This window comes from Crinia signifera, chromosome 3, assembly GCF_055691185.1.
Source record: "Crinia signifera chromosome 3, ASM5569118v1, whole genome shotgun sequence".
Taxonomy (NCBI): Eukaryota; Metazoa; Chordata; class Amphibia; order Anura; family Myobatrachidae; genus Crinia; species Crinia signifera.
In genome coordinates, this window is record NC_139219.1 from 44,732,548 (window position 1) to 44,747,043 (window position 14,496).

The window sequence follows — 14,496 nt, forward strand, 5'->3', positions numbered from 1 at the left end:
AGACTCCATTGAACTGATCTAGAAAAACCGCCTAAACTCGCAAGTCCCACTTAACTTCAGCAGATAAATGCACAAAATTATGGGTGCAGGTAACTCCAGAAATGAAGCGCTCGAGTTTTCTGCAGAAAACTCAGCGCATGGGGCACCACCCAGCAAGCAAAGTGCAATAGCCTGAGCAGGGACTGCAGCTGTCGAAATTTTAATTTACCATCAGCCAATGCAAGTGCGATAGCCCCCCCACAACCTGACCAGTTTCTAGCGAGGCAAATGACAGCAACCTGCTATGGTATCAGTCTCGATGCCCAAGAAGGAAAGGCATGTGACCGAGCCCTCCATCTTGTCTGCCACGATGGGGACCCTGAAGAACCTAAACAAAGCCTGTATGGGAAAAAGGAGCTCGCCACACCGAGGGGAGTTAGCAGGGCCAACATACAGGAAATCATCGAGGTAATGAGCCACCCGCTGTCTCCAGTCCCGGCCACCACACACCAATGCAAAAAACTGCTAAAGCATTCAAAACATACACATGAAATTGAGCAGATCATGGGCAGGCATTTGTCCACATCAAATCCACAGGGTAAATGAAAGACCATGAACTTGAACGGGTCCAGGTGCAGCAAAAAGCAAGGGAAAGCCGATTTCACATCTATCTTTGCCCATAAGGAACCCTCACCAGCACCACATATGAGCACCAACACTTGGTCAACAATTGATAATGCACACAACACAACTCCATAGGAATAGTGACGTTCACGGAAGATCCGATAGGGTAAGACAAATGTTGAATCAGCCAGAATTTGCCAGCCTCCTTTTTGGGATCACCCCCATGGAGGAAAGTACAAGACCATCGATGGGAGGGACAGAAAAGGGGCCAGCCATTCTACCCAGACTAACTTCCTTAGACACCTTCTCCAAAACTACCTGAGGCATCTCAATGGCAGACTTAAGGTTCCTAGCTACCACGGCAGACATCACACTGTGGACAGGGAGGCAAAATCCAAACCTAAAACCGGTGTCTAGAAAGTCTGCATCCTCTCTCTGAGGGTACATCCCCAGGCACCGAGCCATTTGGACGATGCGGACTGGGGATGCAGCTTTACTTAGTAGCCCCCCACACACACACACACACCGGGTGGAGGCCTGGGAGCATTCCCTCCTGCTTTTGCCGGGGCATTCTCCTTCCCTGATTGAGGGCCCCAACAGCGTGTACATGCATGTTGGAACCTACAACACTAATTGCCCAACGCCTACCCATTGTCACAGAGGCAGAACTGCCTTGAAAGGGAGACGGGGCCCACTGCAGAGGGTTCGCAACAACTGGGGAAGCCAACCACTTCAACCCCATCCATATCTCTCCATCCTTGCATCCAAAGTCAATAACTGTTTGCGTCAGACTTCCTCGTCATATGACCTCCAAGAACTATCACCATAGAAGAGGAACATCATGTGCATGTATCGAACAATGTTCATGTGATTCTGAGGCCTTGTCTCCAAATAACAGGCAGCAAACATGAACAAGCCTGTCTGCCACCTGTGATAAATATAATACATCGCTTTGCTGATCCCACTGCGACGCTTAGCCACCCTATAGTCCTTTTTGGACCGGGCTGTCATAGTAAAGAAATTTGTGAACTTCCCCTCCCGTATTCTGTCTTTAATACTACGACGCAGGCCCAGGAGAACAGCCGTGTTCTCGCAATGCACCACATTCCCCTTAGGAAACAGTGGAGAGCCAGAGCTACCACTGGTGGAGGGCGCCGGCAACCACAGTGACATCGATGCCGTCGGGACCTGTGGCCCTCCCCCTCCAATGATGTATCCATACCGGAACCCAAGGAGGAATGGGATGCAGCCGCGTGTCGCTTGCGCTTCTGAACCTGAGAAAAGACCCACCTGAATTGCCTTCAAAGTTGGAATTGCCCACCGCACCAGCAGATGCGGCAGCATCTTCGGACATGACGACCGGAACAGGCTTTGGGGAAAAAGTTACAATCAGAGCGGATGGCACAACAACTGAAGACACATTGAGGCTGTACATCCCTGCAGTGACGGCTGCCGCCTCATGAGCCGGGCACACGGCATCCAGCATCACCTAGCCCTATGCAAGGGAGGCTGAGATGAGGGTGCAGCAGCAAGAGGTGTCAACTACTACCGACCCGGGACATTAATGTGGGCTGATGGAGATGAACCAGGGCCATCCACAACAATGCTGGCCAGTGACATCTTATGCCGAAGGCGCTATATGCCAGACCAGCGTGCAGCAGCCTCTATCACAGTACTTGGCTATGAGACCCCACACCTGCGCACACCCCTGGCAACAACTTCATTATAAATGAGGAGATGCCTAATGCTTAGGCCAGAAGGGCCAGTCTCCCCTCTAACATTCATATCCCCCGTTGTCTGTCCCAGACAAAATGCCTGCTGATCTAAATGAGGGGGTCAGACTTGGTGCAGCAGCTGGGGCCAAATTACGCCACTCACCGCTGCACCTCTACTACCCCTCAGTGCGTGGCCATAAGCCCGACCGCCGACCGAGGAATACAGGAATATATGAGTATATACAGTAGACTGAAATGAATATAATAAAGCAATACATTGATTAGATACCAACACAGCAACTTGCCTATCCTTGGTAAAACGCAGAAAGAGGACTATTAGATCACTTCCTGACACTTTCTAACATGCCCACTCCTCCCCCTTACACCCTATTGGCTAATGCCTCATCATCAGATCTCACAGTAAACTACCAACATGCTTCTTAAAGTGACAGCATCTCCAGAAACCTTTAGTTTTCCTTGTACATATTTGTGGGTTTTTGTATCTCTCTCCTATAAATACTGGTGGCATTAATATGACATGTATGCGAAGCTGCTGTCTCTCAGGTAACAATGTATTCACCATTTATGATTATTATCCTTTACCCAGTGTTAGCGATTAAATTGGTAAGGAGCCCTGTAAGATGCAGCAAAGCCTAACTGTACGCGATGGAGATCGAAGCAGCTGATATCCCTTTTTGAAGGAAGCTTACATAGCTGACTAGATCTTAGAACATGTATGGAGCATTTTTATTTGATCTGGGGTGCACTCTGCACAAATGATTAATTAGCCCTCTTGCTGTACAATAGCTTGTGCAGTTCTGGCACATAAAATAAAGAAGAAAAAAAAGCATGTCACTATCAGTCCTGCATATCTACATAATGCTAATTGAATGAATCTATTAATTAGTTTTTATACAGTTACAGAAGATAATAAGCACAAGGAATAGAAAGCTCCTTATTCTTTTTTCTTTATTCTGCCTAGAAATATAATGTAAATATAAAAAGATGGATCTGTGTTCAGACTAGATTATCAAGTACAATTGGGTTAAGTTCAAGATATCTTACATAGTGAAGTTCCTTTGTACTTCTTGTTCTCTCTGTTGTGTAGTTTCAAAGTATGTGAGAGGGGAAGGAGTGAAACTACTGGTTCGACGTTTAAATTGCTGTAAATAGGGGGAAAGTCAATTCTGATTGGATCGCTGTCGATTGTGTGACAGGTGCTAAATTTGAGCCTACGTACCATTTATTGAACTGGAAGCAACATTTAAAAGGACAAATTAAAAATGACATAACAACTGTATTTCCAAAGCCAAATCCAGAAGCCCATTTACAACAGAAGTGGAAAAGAGATGTAACTGCCCTAGGGGGCAGATATTAATCAGTTTGAAATTGTTAATAGTGTTTTGTGGTTTGATATATTGTGAGCGAAGGACTCGAGCGTAATATAGAAATGAGAGAAAGTGTGACATATAAACTCTGGTGGGAGGGGTTAGCACCATCTGCCTGGTCCTGAGCTGGACGTAGAGCAACGCTAAGGTTGCCACAGATGAATTTGTGTGCAGATATTGCACTGTGCAAGAATATGCTGCTGCTGCCTTGACTTGAGATGCCCACTGATGGCTTTCCAAGTCCTAGTGGCTGTGTACAAATATACAGCATCAGCTAAAGATTAGTCATTCATCGAACCTCTGTGTAGCCCTTTGGCCCCAGGAAGTGAGGTGCTCAAACCCATTACTGTGTATGTGGTCACAGACCACATGCTTAGTACACACCCTTAAAATGGTCATGAAGCACCTTTGTTTTAACACTACTCCTTATATCTGCCCCCATAAGGTTGACTGTCAGTCACTTCATACCCTCCAACATGACCCATTCCATTAGGTACAAATTGCTCTGTTTCTGGCCTACTTACCAGTGGCAGTTGCAGCTGTGGGGCTGCAGCACAGTCCAATATTCAAAAAGGGGAGCCACACCTAATGCCACTCCTAACATCACTGTCCTGGACTCACTGGCAGTCGATGTGACCTCCCCTCTTTGAATTTTGGACTGTGCTGGAGTCCAACCTCTGTAACTGCCACTGGCAGGGAAGTCCAGGAACAGAGCATTTTGTACCTAATGGAATGGGTCATGTTGGAGGGTATGTCACTTTTCTAATAGATGCTCAATGTGACCGCCACCACCGCACTGTGCAGCTCAGACGCGTGTGCAGTCAGACAATAATCATTGTACTGTGGAAACAATGGGTTTGCATAATGCTGGGATTTAGGACCTGTGCTCCTGAACAAACAATAGTCATGCAAGGTGAGCAAATACATTTATTTATTTGTGTACAGGGTAAATACTGGCTGCTTTTCCATGTATCCCACAAAGTAACATTCTATTTTCAGTTTTGTCCCACTTAAGAATTGTGCCCAATATCAGAAGGATTGTGCCGCTGGCAGAATGAACAGTAGTGGTTACCTGCTGCGTGGCACACATTGGGGTCTGTTCTTGGTACAGGGTTTGAACCCAGTGTACACCCAACACCCTGCGGCCATTATAAATTTGCCACTTGTTCTCAACCTGTGCCTATTTCTAATATATATAACACTGTATGTTGCCAATGTAATATTCTGTTACAGAGTCAAGATATTACATGTTATCACATTGGATGAATGAGTCCTGTTTCATATAGTATAGAGGTGCAAGCTGTGCTGTTAGAGAATAGTAAATGGGTAAGGGATGCATCTCTGCTTATGCCATTATGGGGTAGATGTATGAAGCAGTGATAAGGGAGAAGAAGTGAGCAAAAGGAGAAGTGGCCCATGGCAACCAATTCCTTCTTGCTTACATCACAACACTGTCACCTACATTGCTAACAAACTTGTAAGTAGAACTATAGAACATTAGGCCCATACACACTGGCAGGGGCGGATCCAGGATAAAATGACAGGGGGGGCACCATGATAAAAGACGGTTTAGGTGGGGAAGGGGCGGTGTTAGTGGTGCCAGTGTACATGCTAAGAGAGAGGGTGGGCATGGGATTGAAAATAGGCCCTGGCATTTAAAATACACAGACTCACCATGGCGACAAAAGCGAAGGATGTAGTTGTGTGCGCGCCTAAGGCGCGCTCCAGAAAAGGGGATGTGGCCACTCAACAGGGGGCGTGTCCTTGAGTGTAGTGTACTACACCATATACAACTTCTACACATTATGCAACAAAATACTAGACTCCATTATACTTGCCCCTTACACATGATGCCAAATGGAATGAGCTAAAATTCACATAATGCCACATGGATTGAGCTAAATTTCACATACTGTAATGCCAAATGGATTGTGTCAAAATTCACATAATGCCACACAGATTGAGCCAAATTCAAAAAATGCCATACGGATTGAGCCAAAATTCACATAATGCCACACGGATTGAGCCAAAATTCACATAATGCCACACGGATTGAGACAAAATTCACATAATGCCACACAGATTGAGACAAAATTCACATAATGCTACACGGATTGAGCCAGAATTCACATAATGCCACACAGATTAAGCCAAAATTCACAATGCGCTTCAGAAACAGGGACATTGTTCACCAAAGGCGCGCATTAAACATTTACACCATAATGTCCATTACACGTTAAGTTACACGCCATTATGTCCATTATGTATTATGCCAAACACCATAATGCCTATTAAAAATTATGCTACATAAATGCATCTTATCTATATGCTCATTGCCAAGGGTTCCATGCTCGTTGCCATGTGGAATTACATGCTCATTGCCAAGGGGGAATACATGCTTGCGGTAAATGGGGGACAGCCGCCGCCAGGCAGAAGTGATAGCCACTGACAGTTGCAGAGCCTGGCTGTATTCAGATCACTGCAGGTCCCAGGTATTTGAAATAATACCCCTTTCGCACCAGAAAATGCATTCCCAGGTTGGTCCCTTTTACACCAGCCTAGTGCCTGCATTTTCTGGTGTGAGGGGGAGAGAAAACCACCCCTCCCCTCTTTAACCAGTTATCTCATTTAACCGGCTATATCTCTGGTACCAACTGACCCATTTACATGAGACAAGTATCATATTAAAGAACTTTTGAGTGGGCTTTGAATGATGTTGGTCCAGTGAAACTGGAACGTTTGGTTCCAGAGTAATATGCCCTCAAAGAACATGAACAGCCATGAAATTACATTTCAAAAATAAAAAAAATCAGTTTACATGCAATATCTCTGGAATCGATTGACCGATATCGACCAGCCTGGTATCATATTGAAGGCCCAGCGATTTGAAATTGAATGAGATCAACCACAAGCTTCTGTGATGCCAGGGAGGGAACTGGCAGCCGTCGGAACCAGGTGGGGGTCGGAATTAATTGGTCCCATATTATCCTATGGGGAAAAACGTTATAGCTTTGCCAGGCGATATCTCCGGTTCCCGAGGGGCTAGAGACACGGGGCTGGGCTCGTTGGAAAGCCCTGGTCCTCAGCTACAAAATAAAATGACAGGGGGGGCACGTGCCCGGGTGCCCCCCCCCTGAATCCGCCAGTGCACACTGGGCGACTTTGAGCTGAAAGTCACTCAAAACAGCGGCTTTCAGCTCAAAGCAGCCCAGTCAGTGTGTATGCCCCGGCGATGAACGGTGAGTGCTGCTGCGCGCTCCCGCATCATCGCCGGGAAAGTTGTTCATCTGCTGGTATTACCAGCAGATGAGCGGCTTTGAGGACGGCTTTGCATAGCACTACTTTTACAAATGTAAAAATATATATACAGTATATACACAAATACAGGAGGCTCAACACTCACCATGATAAACTCGCCTTAATATACAAATAATCAAATAAATTGATAAATGCATTTAAGCCTGCAGCCCATCGCCAAAGGACCCCATTTTAATGCAATTCCTACGCTGCACTGCAAGTATATATATATATATATCAATGGAAGAGGTCTGGCACTCCGATGCCAACAGGTGATGGCTAAGATATGCTTGCCCGGGTGCTCACATGAAAGTCACAGCGTACTCCAATATAGAAACGGAAGAATGTGTCACTCCAGGGGCTTCACCAAATTAAATTTATTGGCGCATGTCAACGGCGTTTCGGGACATTTCCCGTCATCAGGACATTATATATATAAAAAAGTACAGTACAGTACATACTTTTTTTTTTGTACTTGTATTTTAAGTGATATCTCATCTAAGTGAAAAGACGGTGTCGTCATGTAGGAATTGTTTTTTCTCTGCACTATATTTTACATGCTCCACAGCAAGGTCTTCCTGCTCCCCAGGTAATGACCAGCTATAACCTGCTCTCATCAATCGGTGTCAGGAGGAGAGTGTGCGCCGTACACACAGACTTCTGTGAAGTTTATTAATTATTCAACACTTAAAGAACAACTAATTTTATTCATTTGTGACAAGTCAGGGAATAAAGAACAAGTGGGCCAGACTCTCGCCCTCCTCACCCTGGGCTGTCATTTCTTTCCTCCTGAAGGCACCAGTGTGTTTTGTCCAACATTGTTGTGTAAATTGTAGCTGTCGGTCCCTTGTTCCTAGGAAAAGCTTTTGTTGCCTTCTACATTCACGCTGATAAGTACAACTCAATATTTCAGCCTGTTTGGCAGGCTTGGGCATTTCTGCCTGTACATATCCTTCATGCCTCATCTTCCCGAGGATGATTTTTGCTCCCAAAATAAGAAGAGGCGTTTTCCTTGAGGCTGCATGTTATCCTCTTATCCCTACTGTTTCGGAATAGAGCGTAACCAGCTGGAGAACTGTAAGAAGTCTGATAATGCAGCTATTTTCTGCTGTCCCGTCTTAATCTTGTTACACAAATGGTTGTGAAGAGATTCATGAATTTTAATTTTGCCCTCCGCATTAGCGCGTCGTGTCACTCATACGCAGCTGCATCCTACGGGGGAGTTGTATTCCCCTCCTCCTCCTGCAACAGGGGGAAAAAAAATTAGTTACAATCTTGGCAGTAAAGCAAGTAAGGAAAGGAAAGGGAAAAAAATCCACAGATTTAGGCAGCCACCCATGATGCTGATTAACAGTCAGTGATCAGGAGGAACAGCTTTGGCTCTTAAACTTTTCACCTCTCATTGTTAGCTGTGAAATTTTATTTCCGTTAAAAAGCAAGCCTGTAATCAAACCTGTGCAATGCTACGCTATATGCCAGTGATTTTGTCAGAGCGTAGAACAACGCCGCCACCTCCTCTAGGAACCAGGCTACTGTATGTTAAAGGTATGTTACCCTTTTTTTATGTAATTGCAGTTAGTGTGTCCTGTATTACTCCTGCACTTCAGGGTACTGTGTGCGTTGACTAAAAATTAAAATGAGCGCAAAAAAAATTAAAAAAATGCATTTAATAAAATAATAAGAAAAAAATGAATAGTTAAATCTATGTTTTATAGTGTGGCTACTCTGATTTGTAAATGAGTTCAATAGCCGGACATCTGACTTTTCACCTCTATTTACCTATTAAACACCCCATTTAAAGTGCCTGATGTGCAAAATTTGTGCAGTGTTGTTGATAATTGTGAATTGTCATTAAGGTAAACAGTATGACTCCCCCCCCCCCCCTCCTCCTTGCAGCTGCTGTTCACCCAGTGGGTCTGTGCGTGCTGCATCCAATTACACTGTAACCCATAATGCCACTGATAGCAACTATATTATTGCCTCCTTACCTCCTTTTTCAACCCTATCCTGCGTATCAAATTGGAAAATCGCTTTCTTTTCACTGCGTTTTGTTTTATTTTCTTTTCCACCGATCTGAAACAATAAAACAGATTTAATTAAGCAAATGTGTTTTCGTCGAGTGGGCTATTTATTTGTCATTGGCAAAAAAGGTATTTCCTGCCAGTACAAGTCACCTACATTATTATACACAATCTGTTATCCTGTTTTCTCCTCAACTATTTTACACTACATTAACCGATGGTTTGTCACATAAATATTGCTGTTTGGATATAAGCGCTATAGAATATGTTGGCACTATAAAAGAACATTGTAAAGACGTAAATGTTAATAAATCTAATTTTTTTTTTTTTTTGCTTGATCATTCAAATCTCAATTTGATTTGCTAGTTCACCGTGAATAGTGTTTTGGATTTGCGTAAAGAAGTATTTACTTCTAGTTGGGTAATGTTATATTTTATTTATTTGCAGACATCTAGGAAGAGCCACCTTGTGTGAAGTGGGAGTAGATAGAGTAAAAGCTACAAGATATTAAATTGCAATTAGATCACCTGTAGTTTCAGTATTGTATATGACGCATTCTTCTGAGTAGCCATAAAACCACTTTGGTATTTAATCACTGACCATTACAGTGGCGGTCTTAGGTGGTTACTCACATGGAGTTAAATGTGACAGATTGTAAACCGCTAGTGATTGCCTATTTCTATTTCATAATGTATTGCTGATTTACCACCAAGGTTAAATATATGGTTGCATGGCCTTTAATGATGTTTATGCATAAAATTATTTATTGCATAATAAATAAATAAAAGGTAGGCGCATTCCACAGAGGCTGTACCGGTTGTCTTGTAACAGAAATAATTCTCACCTAGCAAATGCGAAATAACCCTTTGAGTGCCAAGTGAATTTGTCAAGATAGGTGTGAAAATTGCAAAAGCAAACATTTTTATTCATCATAACGACCTGTAATGTTTGCCTTTATATAGGAAATATTATCTTTTTTTTTTACACAACATTTTTTTATTTGAATTTACATAACAAATTTGAGCAACGCTGGCATTTTTTTAATGGATATTTTTGAGCATCTCTTCACAGAGATGTTGGCACTCAAAGTGTTAACACCGGGTTGAGCAAGGACAACTACAATTGAAAAAATTTCATTGTCGAAGAGGTTGCAGATAGAGAGCTTTATAAAATGAATTTATACAATGAAATAAAAACATTTTCTAGCGTAGGTCAGGCTGTGACTATACAGCATACATAGAATGCTGAGGATTTTAGTTCAGCGACAGATAGAAACCAATAGGTTACTTGTGTTTGGCATTTGCTCCCCTGTGCTCACGTGGTTTCCTCCTAGAGTCTAAAAATATACTGGTAATGTTCTCGCTAAATTGGCCCTAGCGTGTGTGTCTGCCTGTGGTAGGGAATCTGATTGTATGCTCCACAGGGGCAGGATTTTAAAGCACTGCATAAAGCGTTTGCCGTATGTTCATAAAGAATAAAAATAAGTCAAATATTCACAAGGATAAATAATAACGGGTGCATTCATTCAGTTTTATTGCAACTAACGTTCCCAAGAGTTCCTAATAAGCAGTGTGTTGGAGAATAACACGCAGAAGAAACAGGGTTAACATTGTAGTATATTGCACATCACCTTTATTGACCTTTGCATGATATAATACAATAATTGTGAGTAGATTTATCTGCAGAATTGCAAATGATAATTTTTATTGCTAAAAAGTGTTTTATTTTGATGTGTAATAAAATGCAATACATTTTTTAACACATGAAGTTATGTGTGAACCGGGTCATGTCCTCTGCCTATATGATGTATTTATATTAAGCAAAATGTTCTGTGTGTGGCTCGTAAAGCTACACAGACCTGTCTCTATACTGGCATTTTTATAATGGGTGCAGTGGCCCCTAAGTCCCAAGGGGCCCCTGCACATGCTGCATCCGTTTCTTGTACACTTATCGCTCCAGCGTGCGCCCCCTCCCCCCCCCCCCCCGCACTCCCGCACCAACAGATGCAGCAGCACTGTAGAAACCACAGAGAAAATGGTGCGACTGACAATGATACTTTTGTTTTGCACACTTGCAGTAGAGTCTAAGCCCTCTAGTGCTCAGACTCTACAGGGCTGCCAGCAGAGTGGAGGGGGCCCAGATGGAGCATCCTCTCTTAAAATGCCCCCGTTTCTCTGCCAAATTATTATTCTAACTTTATTTATAACAAGCATGACCAAAATAATAATAAATAAAAAGGAGGGACATACTGTAGGGCAGGGGTGGCCAAACCTGTCCTCAAGATCTACCAACGGTGCATGGTTTCCAGGCAACCTGTGGATCTATAGTAGGAATGAATGCAGCTGGTTTGAAAATGTGACAGTTAGTAATGACTGCAGCTGTGCACCAGCTAGGTAACCTGGAAAACGTGGACCGTTGGTAGATCTCGAGGACCGGTTTGGCCACCCCTGCTGTAGGGTATAGAACATTGTAGGACATGGACAAGATTTCTAAACATACTCAAATAATCAGCAAGTTGGCAGGACCCAAGGGTCAGAATCCGTTGTAAGCAGCGGGTAGAACGTGATTGTAGAGAGATGAGGCAATGAATAGCAAACGAGGGAAGAGGGTCCTGCTCGTGAGAGTTTACAATCTGACAGTATTAACTGATAACATTGCAGAGAAGTCGGTCTTATAGGTTACTCTTCTGTACTTTTTTTTTTTCAGATCAAGGAAGAAGACAATGGCGTTTATGACACAGACATCCATTATCCAATTCTTCTGATCCTCACTAAGTCAAGATAGTGAAGATCTTAAGATGTGGAACGAGTCGCATACTTTTTACACATGTAATAATTTATAGTTAAAATGTGCATTGAATGTCTTTTGTTTCCTCGTATAATAAAATGATCCTACATTGTGCGTGTCTCTTTACAAGTCTCTCTACTAAGTAAACAGATACTGATCTACTACAGTACTAGTGTTGTGCTGGATGCAATAATTCAAAAATGTAATTTTGTTTCTGCCACTGTGTGTGTGTATATCTATCTATCTATCTATCTATCTATATATATATATATATATATATATATATATAGAGAGAGAGAGAGAGAGAGAGAGAGAGAGAGAGAGAGAGAGAGAGAGAGAGAGAGAGAAACACACACACACAATAGGATCTTGTTTTTCTTTCTCTAGTAGCATGTTTTCTTCCTGAATGGCTATAAGAAATCACTGTATCAGACAAAAGCCTCATGAACTGACCATTTGTCCTGTGGACACAAAAGCTCACCCGGCCCTCAGCTCCTCCTCCTCAATTATCTGCGATTAGTCTCAGTATGTTGAGTCAAGGAGGGGGAGTACGCCGAGTGCTTATTATCTGTTTAGGTAGAAGAGGAGCACATTTAGGGCCTCTCTAAGGAAGAAAACTGAGCTCTAATCAGGTCCTAAATGAAAATGGGTGTTCTTTTCGAAATCTTCCCAAAACATACGTTGTCTTGTTTATGGAAATGTTGCATTCTACGTGATGGATAAATGTTGGAATCAAATCATGTGCAGCCGTCATGAATATTTACCACTATGTGATTACATTGCAATGTTGTAGTCTGCAATGGGCCACTCAAAAAAAAAAAAAAAAAAATTATAAATATTATATGGGCTGTAAATGAACAGTATATTATTATAAGATTAACTGTTTTTAGTAAGTATACTGTATATAAAATATCAGAAAACCGCACGTAGCTCTCTCACACACTGGTTGGATTCTACAAATCTATGGTTAAAAACAACAGTGTATCCACAGCACAATAACATAATTAAAATACTAGAAGAGCGTAAAACAAAATAAAAATAAATATAAAGCATCAGAGTTAATAAACATCAGTGTCATGATGATCAAGATAGAGAAGCAGCAGTTCCGCTCTTGACATTGAAATGAACTAGATTAAAGTTTGTGGTTAGAAGATTATTTTCCCCTTGGTATACTTGTCACTTGTTATTCTTTGTATGATGTCATATAGAAGGTAGCTTGCTGCGGTTACACTAATCATAACTCATCCTAGTGTAGGACTAATATGTACTCCTGGACAAAAGAAATGTGATGAATGAATCAGAAAAGGATTAAGGTTTATTAGACACTAATGGGAGCTGTTGCTATGTGACCTTCTGACCTTATGAAATAGTCTTTGCTTTAGCTTTGGAAGAATATAGCTGCAATGCTATCCCCAAATTATATTACATGCTCACCAGGTCTTGTTAGTGTGGGTTTATTTACAGCAGATAGTTCAGATTTTACCCTGGGACTTACAGCAAGGCTGCTCTCACAGTAATAAAATGACCATCTCGCAGTCCATTTTTGACAAGAGGAAGTTACCAAACTAAACAGCGATTTAACAAAATAATGAGATCAGCAGAAGCTCAGTACAGTGTTTAGAAGAAGACACCTCACACGAACAGATCAGTTATCAGCCAACACTCTTGGATCTGATTAGGATTTGTGCTTATTGTGGCCCACACAGAGTCCTGTTTTTATTTATATATAATTCTCTAGTTAAATTGGGCCAGTACTCTATACATATTAAATATATATATATATATATATATATATAAAAATATATACTCTCCACGTGAGCCCGGCACTCCGACTCCCCAAGGGTTAACTGGCTCAGTTGCCTTTCACTCAAGCAAGTTGCTTGATAGACACTGCTCCAATAACAGCGGCAGCACTCTGAGGCTTGATGAATGATGAAACAAGTGAAGTTTAATGTGTCTACATGTTTCGGGGCAACTTCCCCGTCTTCAGGACAAAAGCAAAGTGAACACACTGTGAATTAAATACCCCACATCACACTTACCCCTCCCGCCGGTTTTCCTGCGTCTTCCAGAGCCGCCTCCCCTCGTCGCCGTCCGTTCACCGGAAGCCTGTCAGCCGGAAGTTGCTGTGCTGACTCCGGCGGTTGTCCCGGCAACCAGAGGACTCTCACCCCTCTGCGGCGCCTAGACCTCCGCCTACGTCATAGCTTCTCCCTCCTCCACACTCCGATTACTTCCGGGACGCTCGGGTCGGTTGTCATGGAGACGTTGATACCCCTGCACGAAAACACACAATATACAGAGTGTATAAAACATTTAGACTTGTACAAAATAAATAACATGAACATTGTGAACATATAAAAGATCTAAACAAAGATGGGCGTGAAGCCCTGTGTTAACAAGTTGAATCTTTAAAAACTTGCGTGTGTATAGCAGGGTGATTCAGTGAATATGACACACGTGCCGTATAATACAATGTAAGGCTCCCGATCTAACCTGTTAAATTCTTACACCTTATTGAAAAGAATGGGGAGCTCTTTGAGTCGGGTGCACTATCTATAAGTGGGGTGATACAAATACCCTACTGTGTACGGGTGGGGGTGTATCGTTGCCCCACTCTCGTTACTTCTCGTAGGGTCTATCCAGTGCTACAACCTAATTGTAAATCAGAAAAGTGCACAATTT

At 42.6% G+C, this 14,496-nt stretch overlaps 1 protein-coding gene across 1 annotated transcript in view; it reads left to right on the top strand.

Annotated features, from left to right (window-relative positions):
- The window catches only part of CAMKMT (calmodulin-lysine N-methyltransferase), a 440,111-nt gene extending 428,188 nt beyond the window's left edge, over positions 1-11,923 (top strand). The window contains exon 11 of the mRNA XM_083175720.1: positions 11,731-11,923. Within this exon, the coding sequence (XP_083031846.1) occupies positions 11,731-11,808 (78 nt within the window). The 3' untranslated portion in view covers positions 11,809-11,923. The remainder of the gene's footprint in view (positions 1-11,730) is intronic.
- Positions 11,924-14,496: the final 2,573 nt, after the last annotated feature.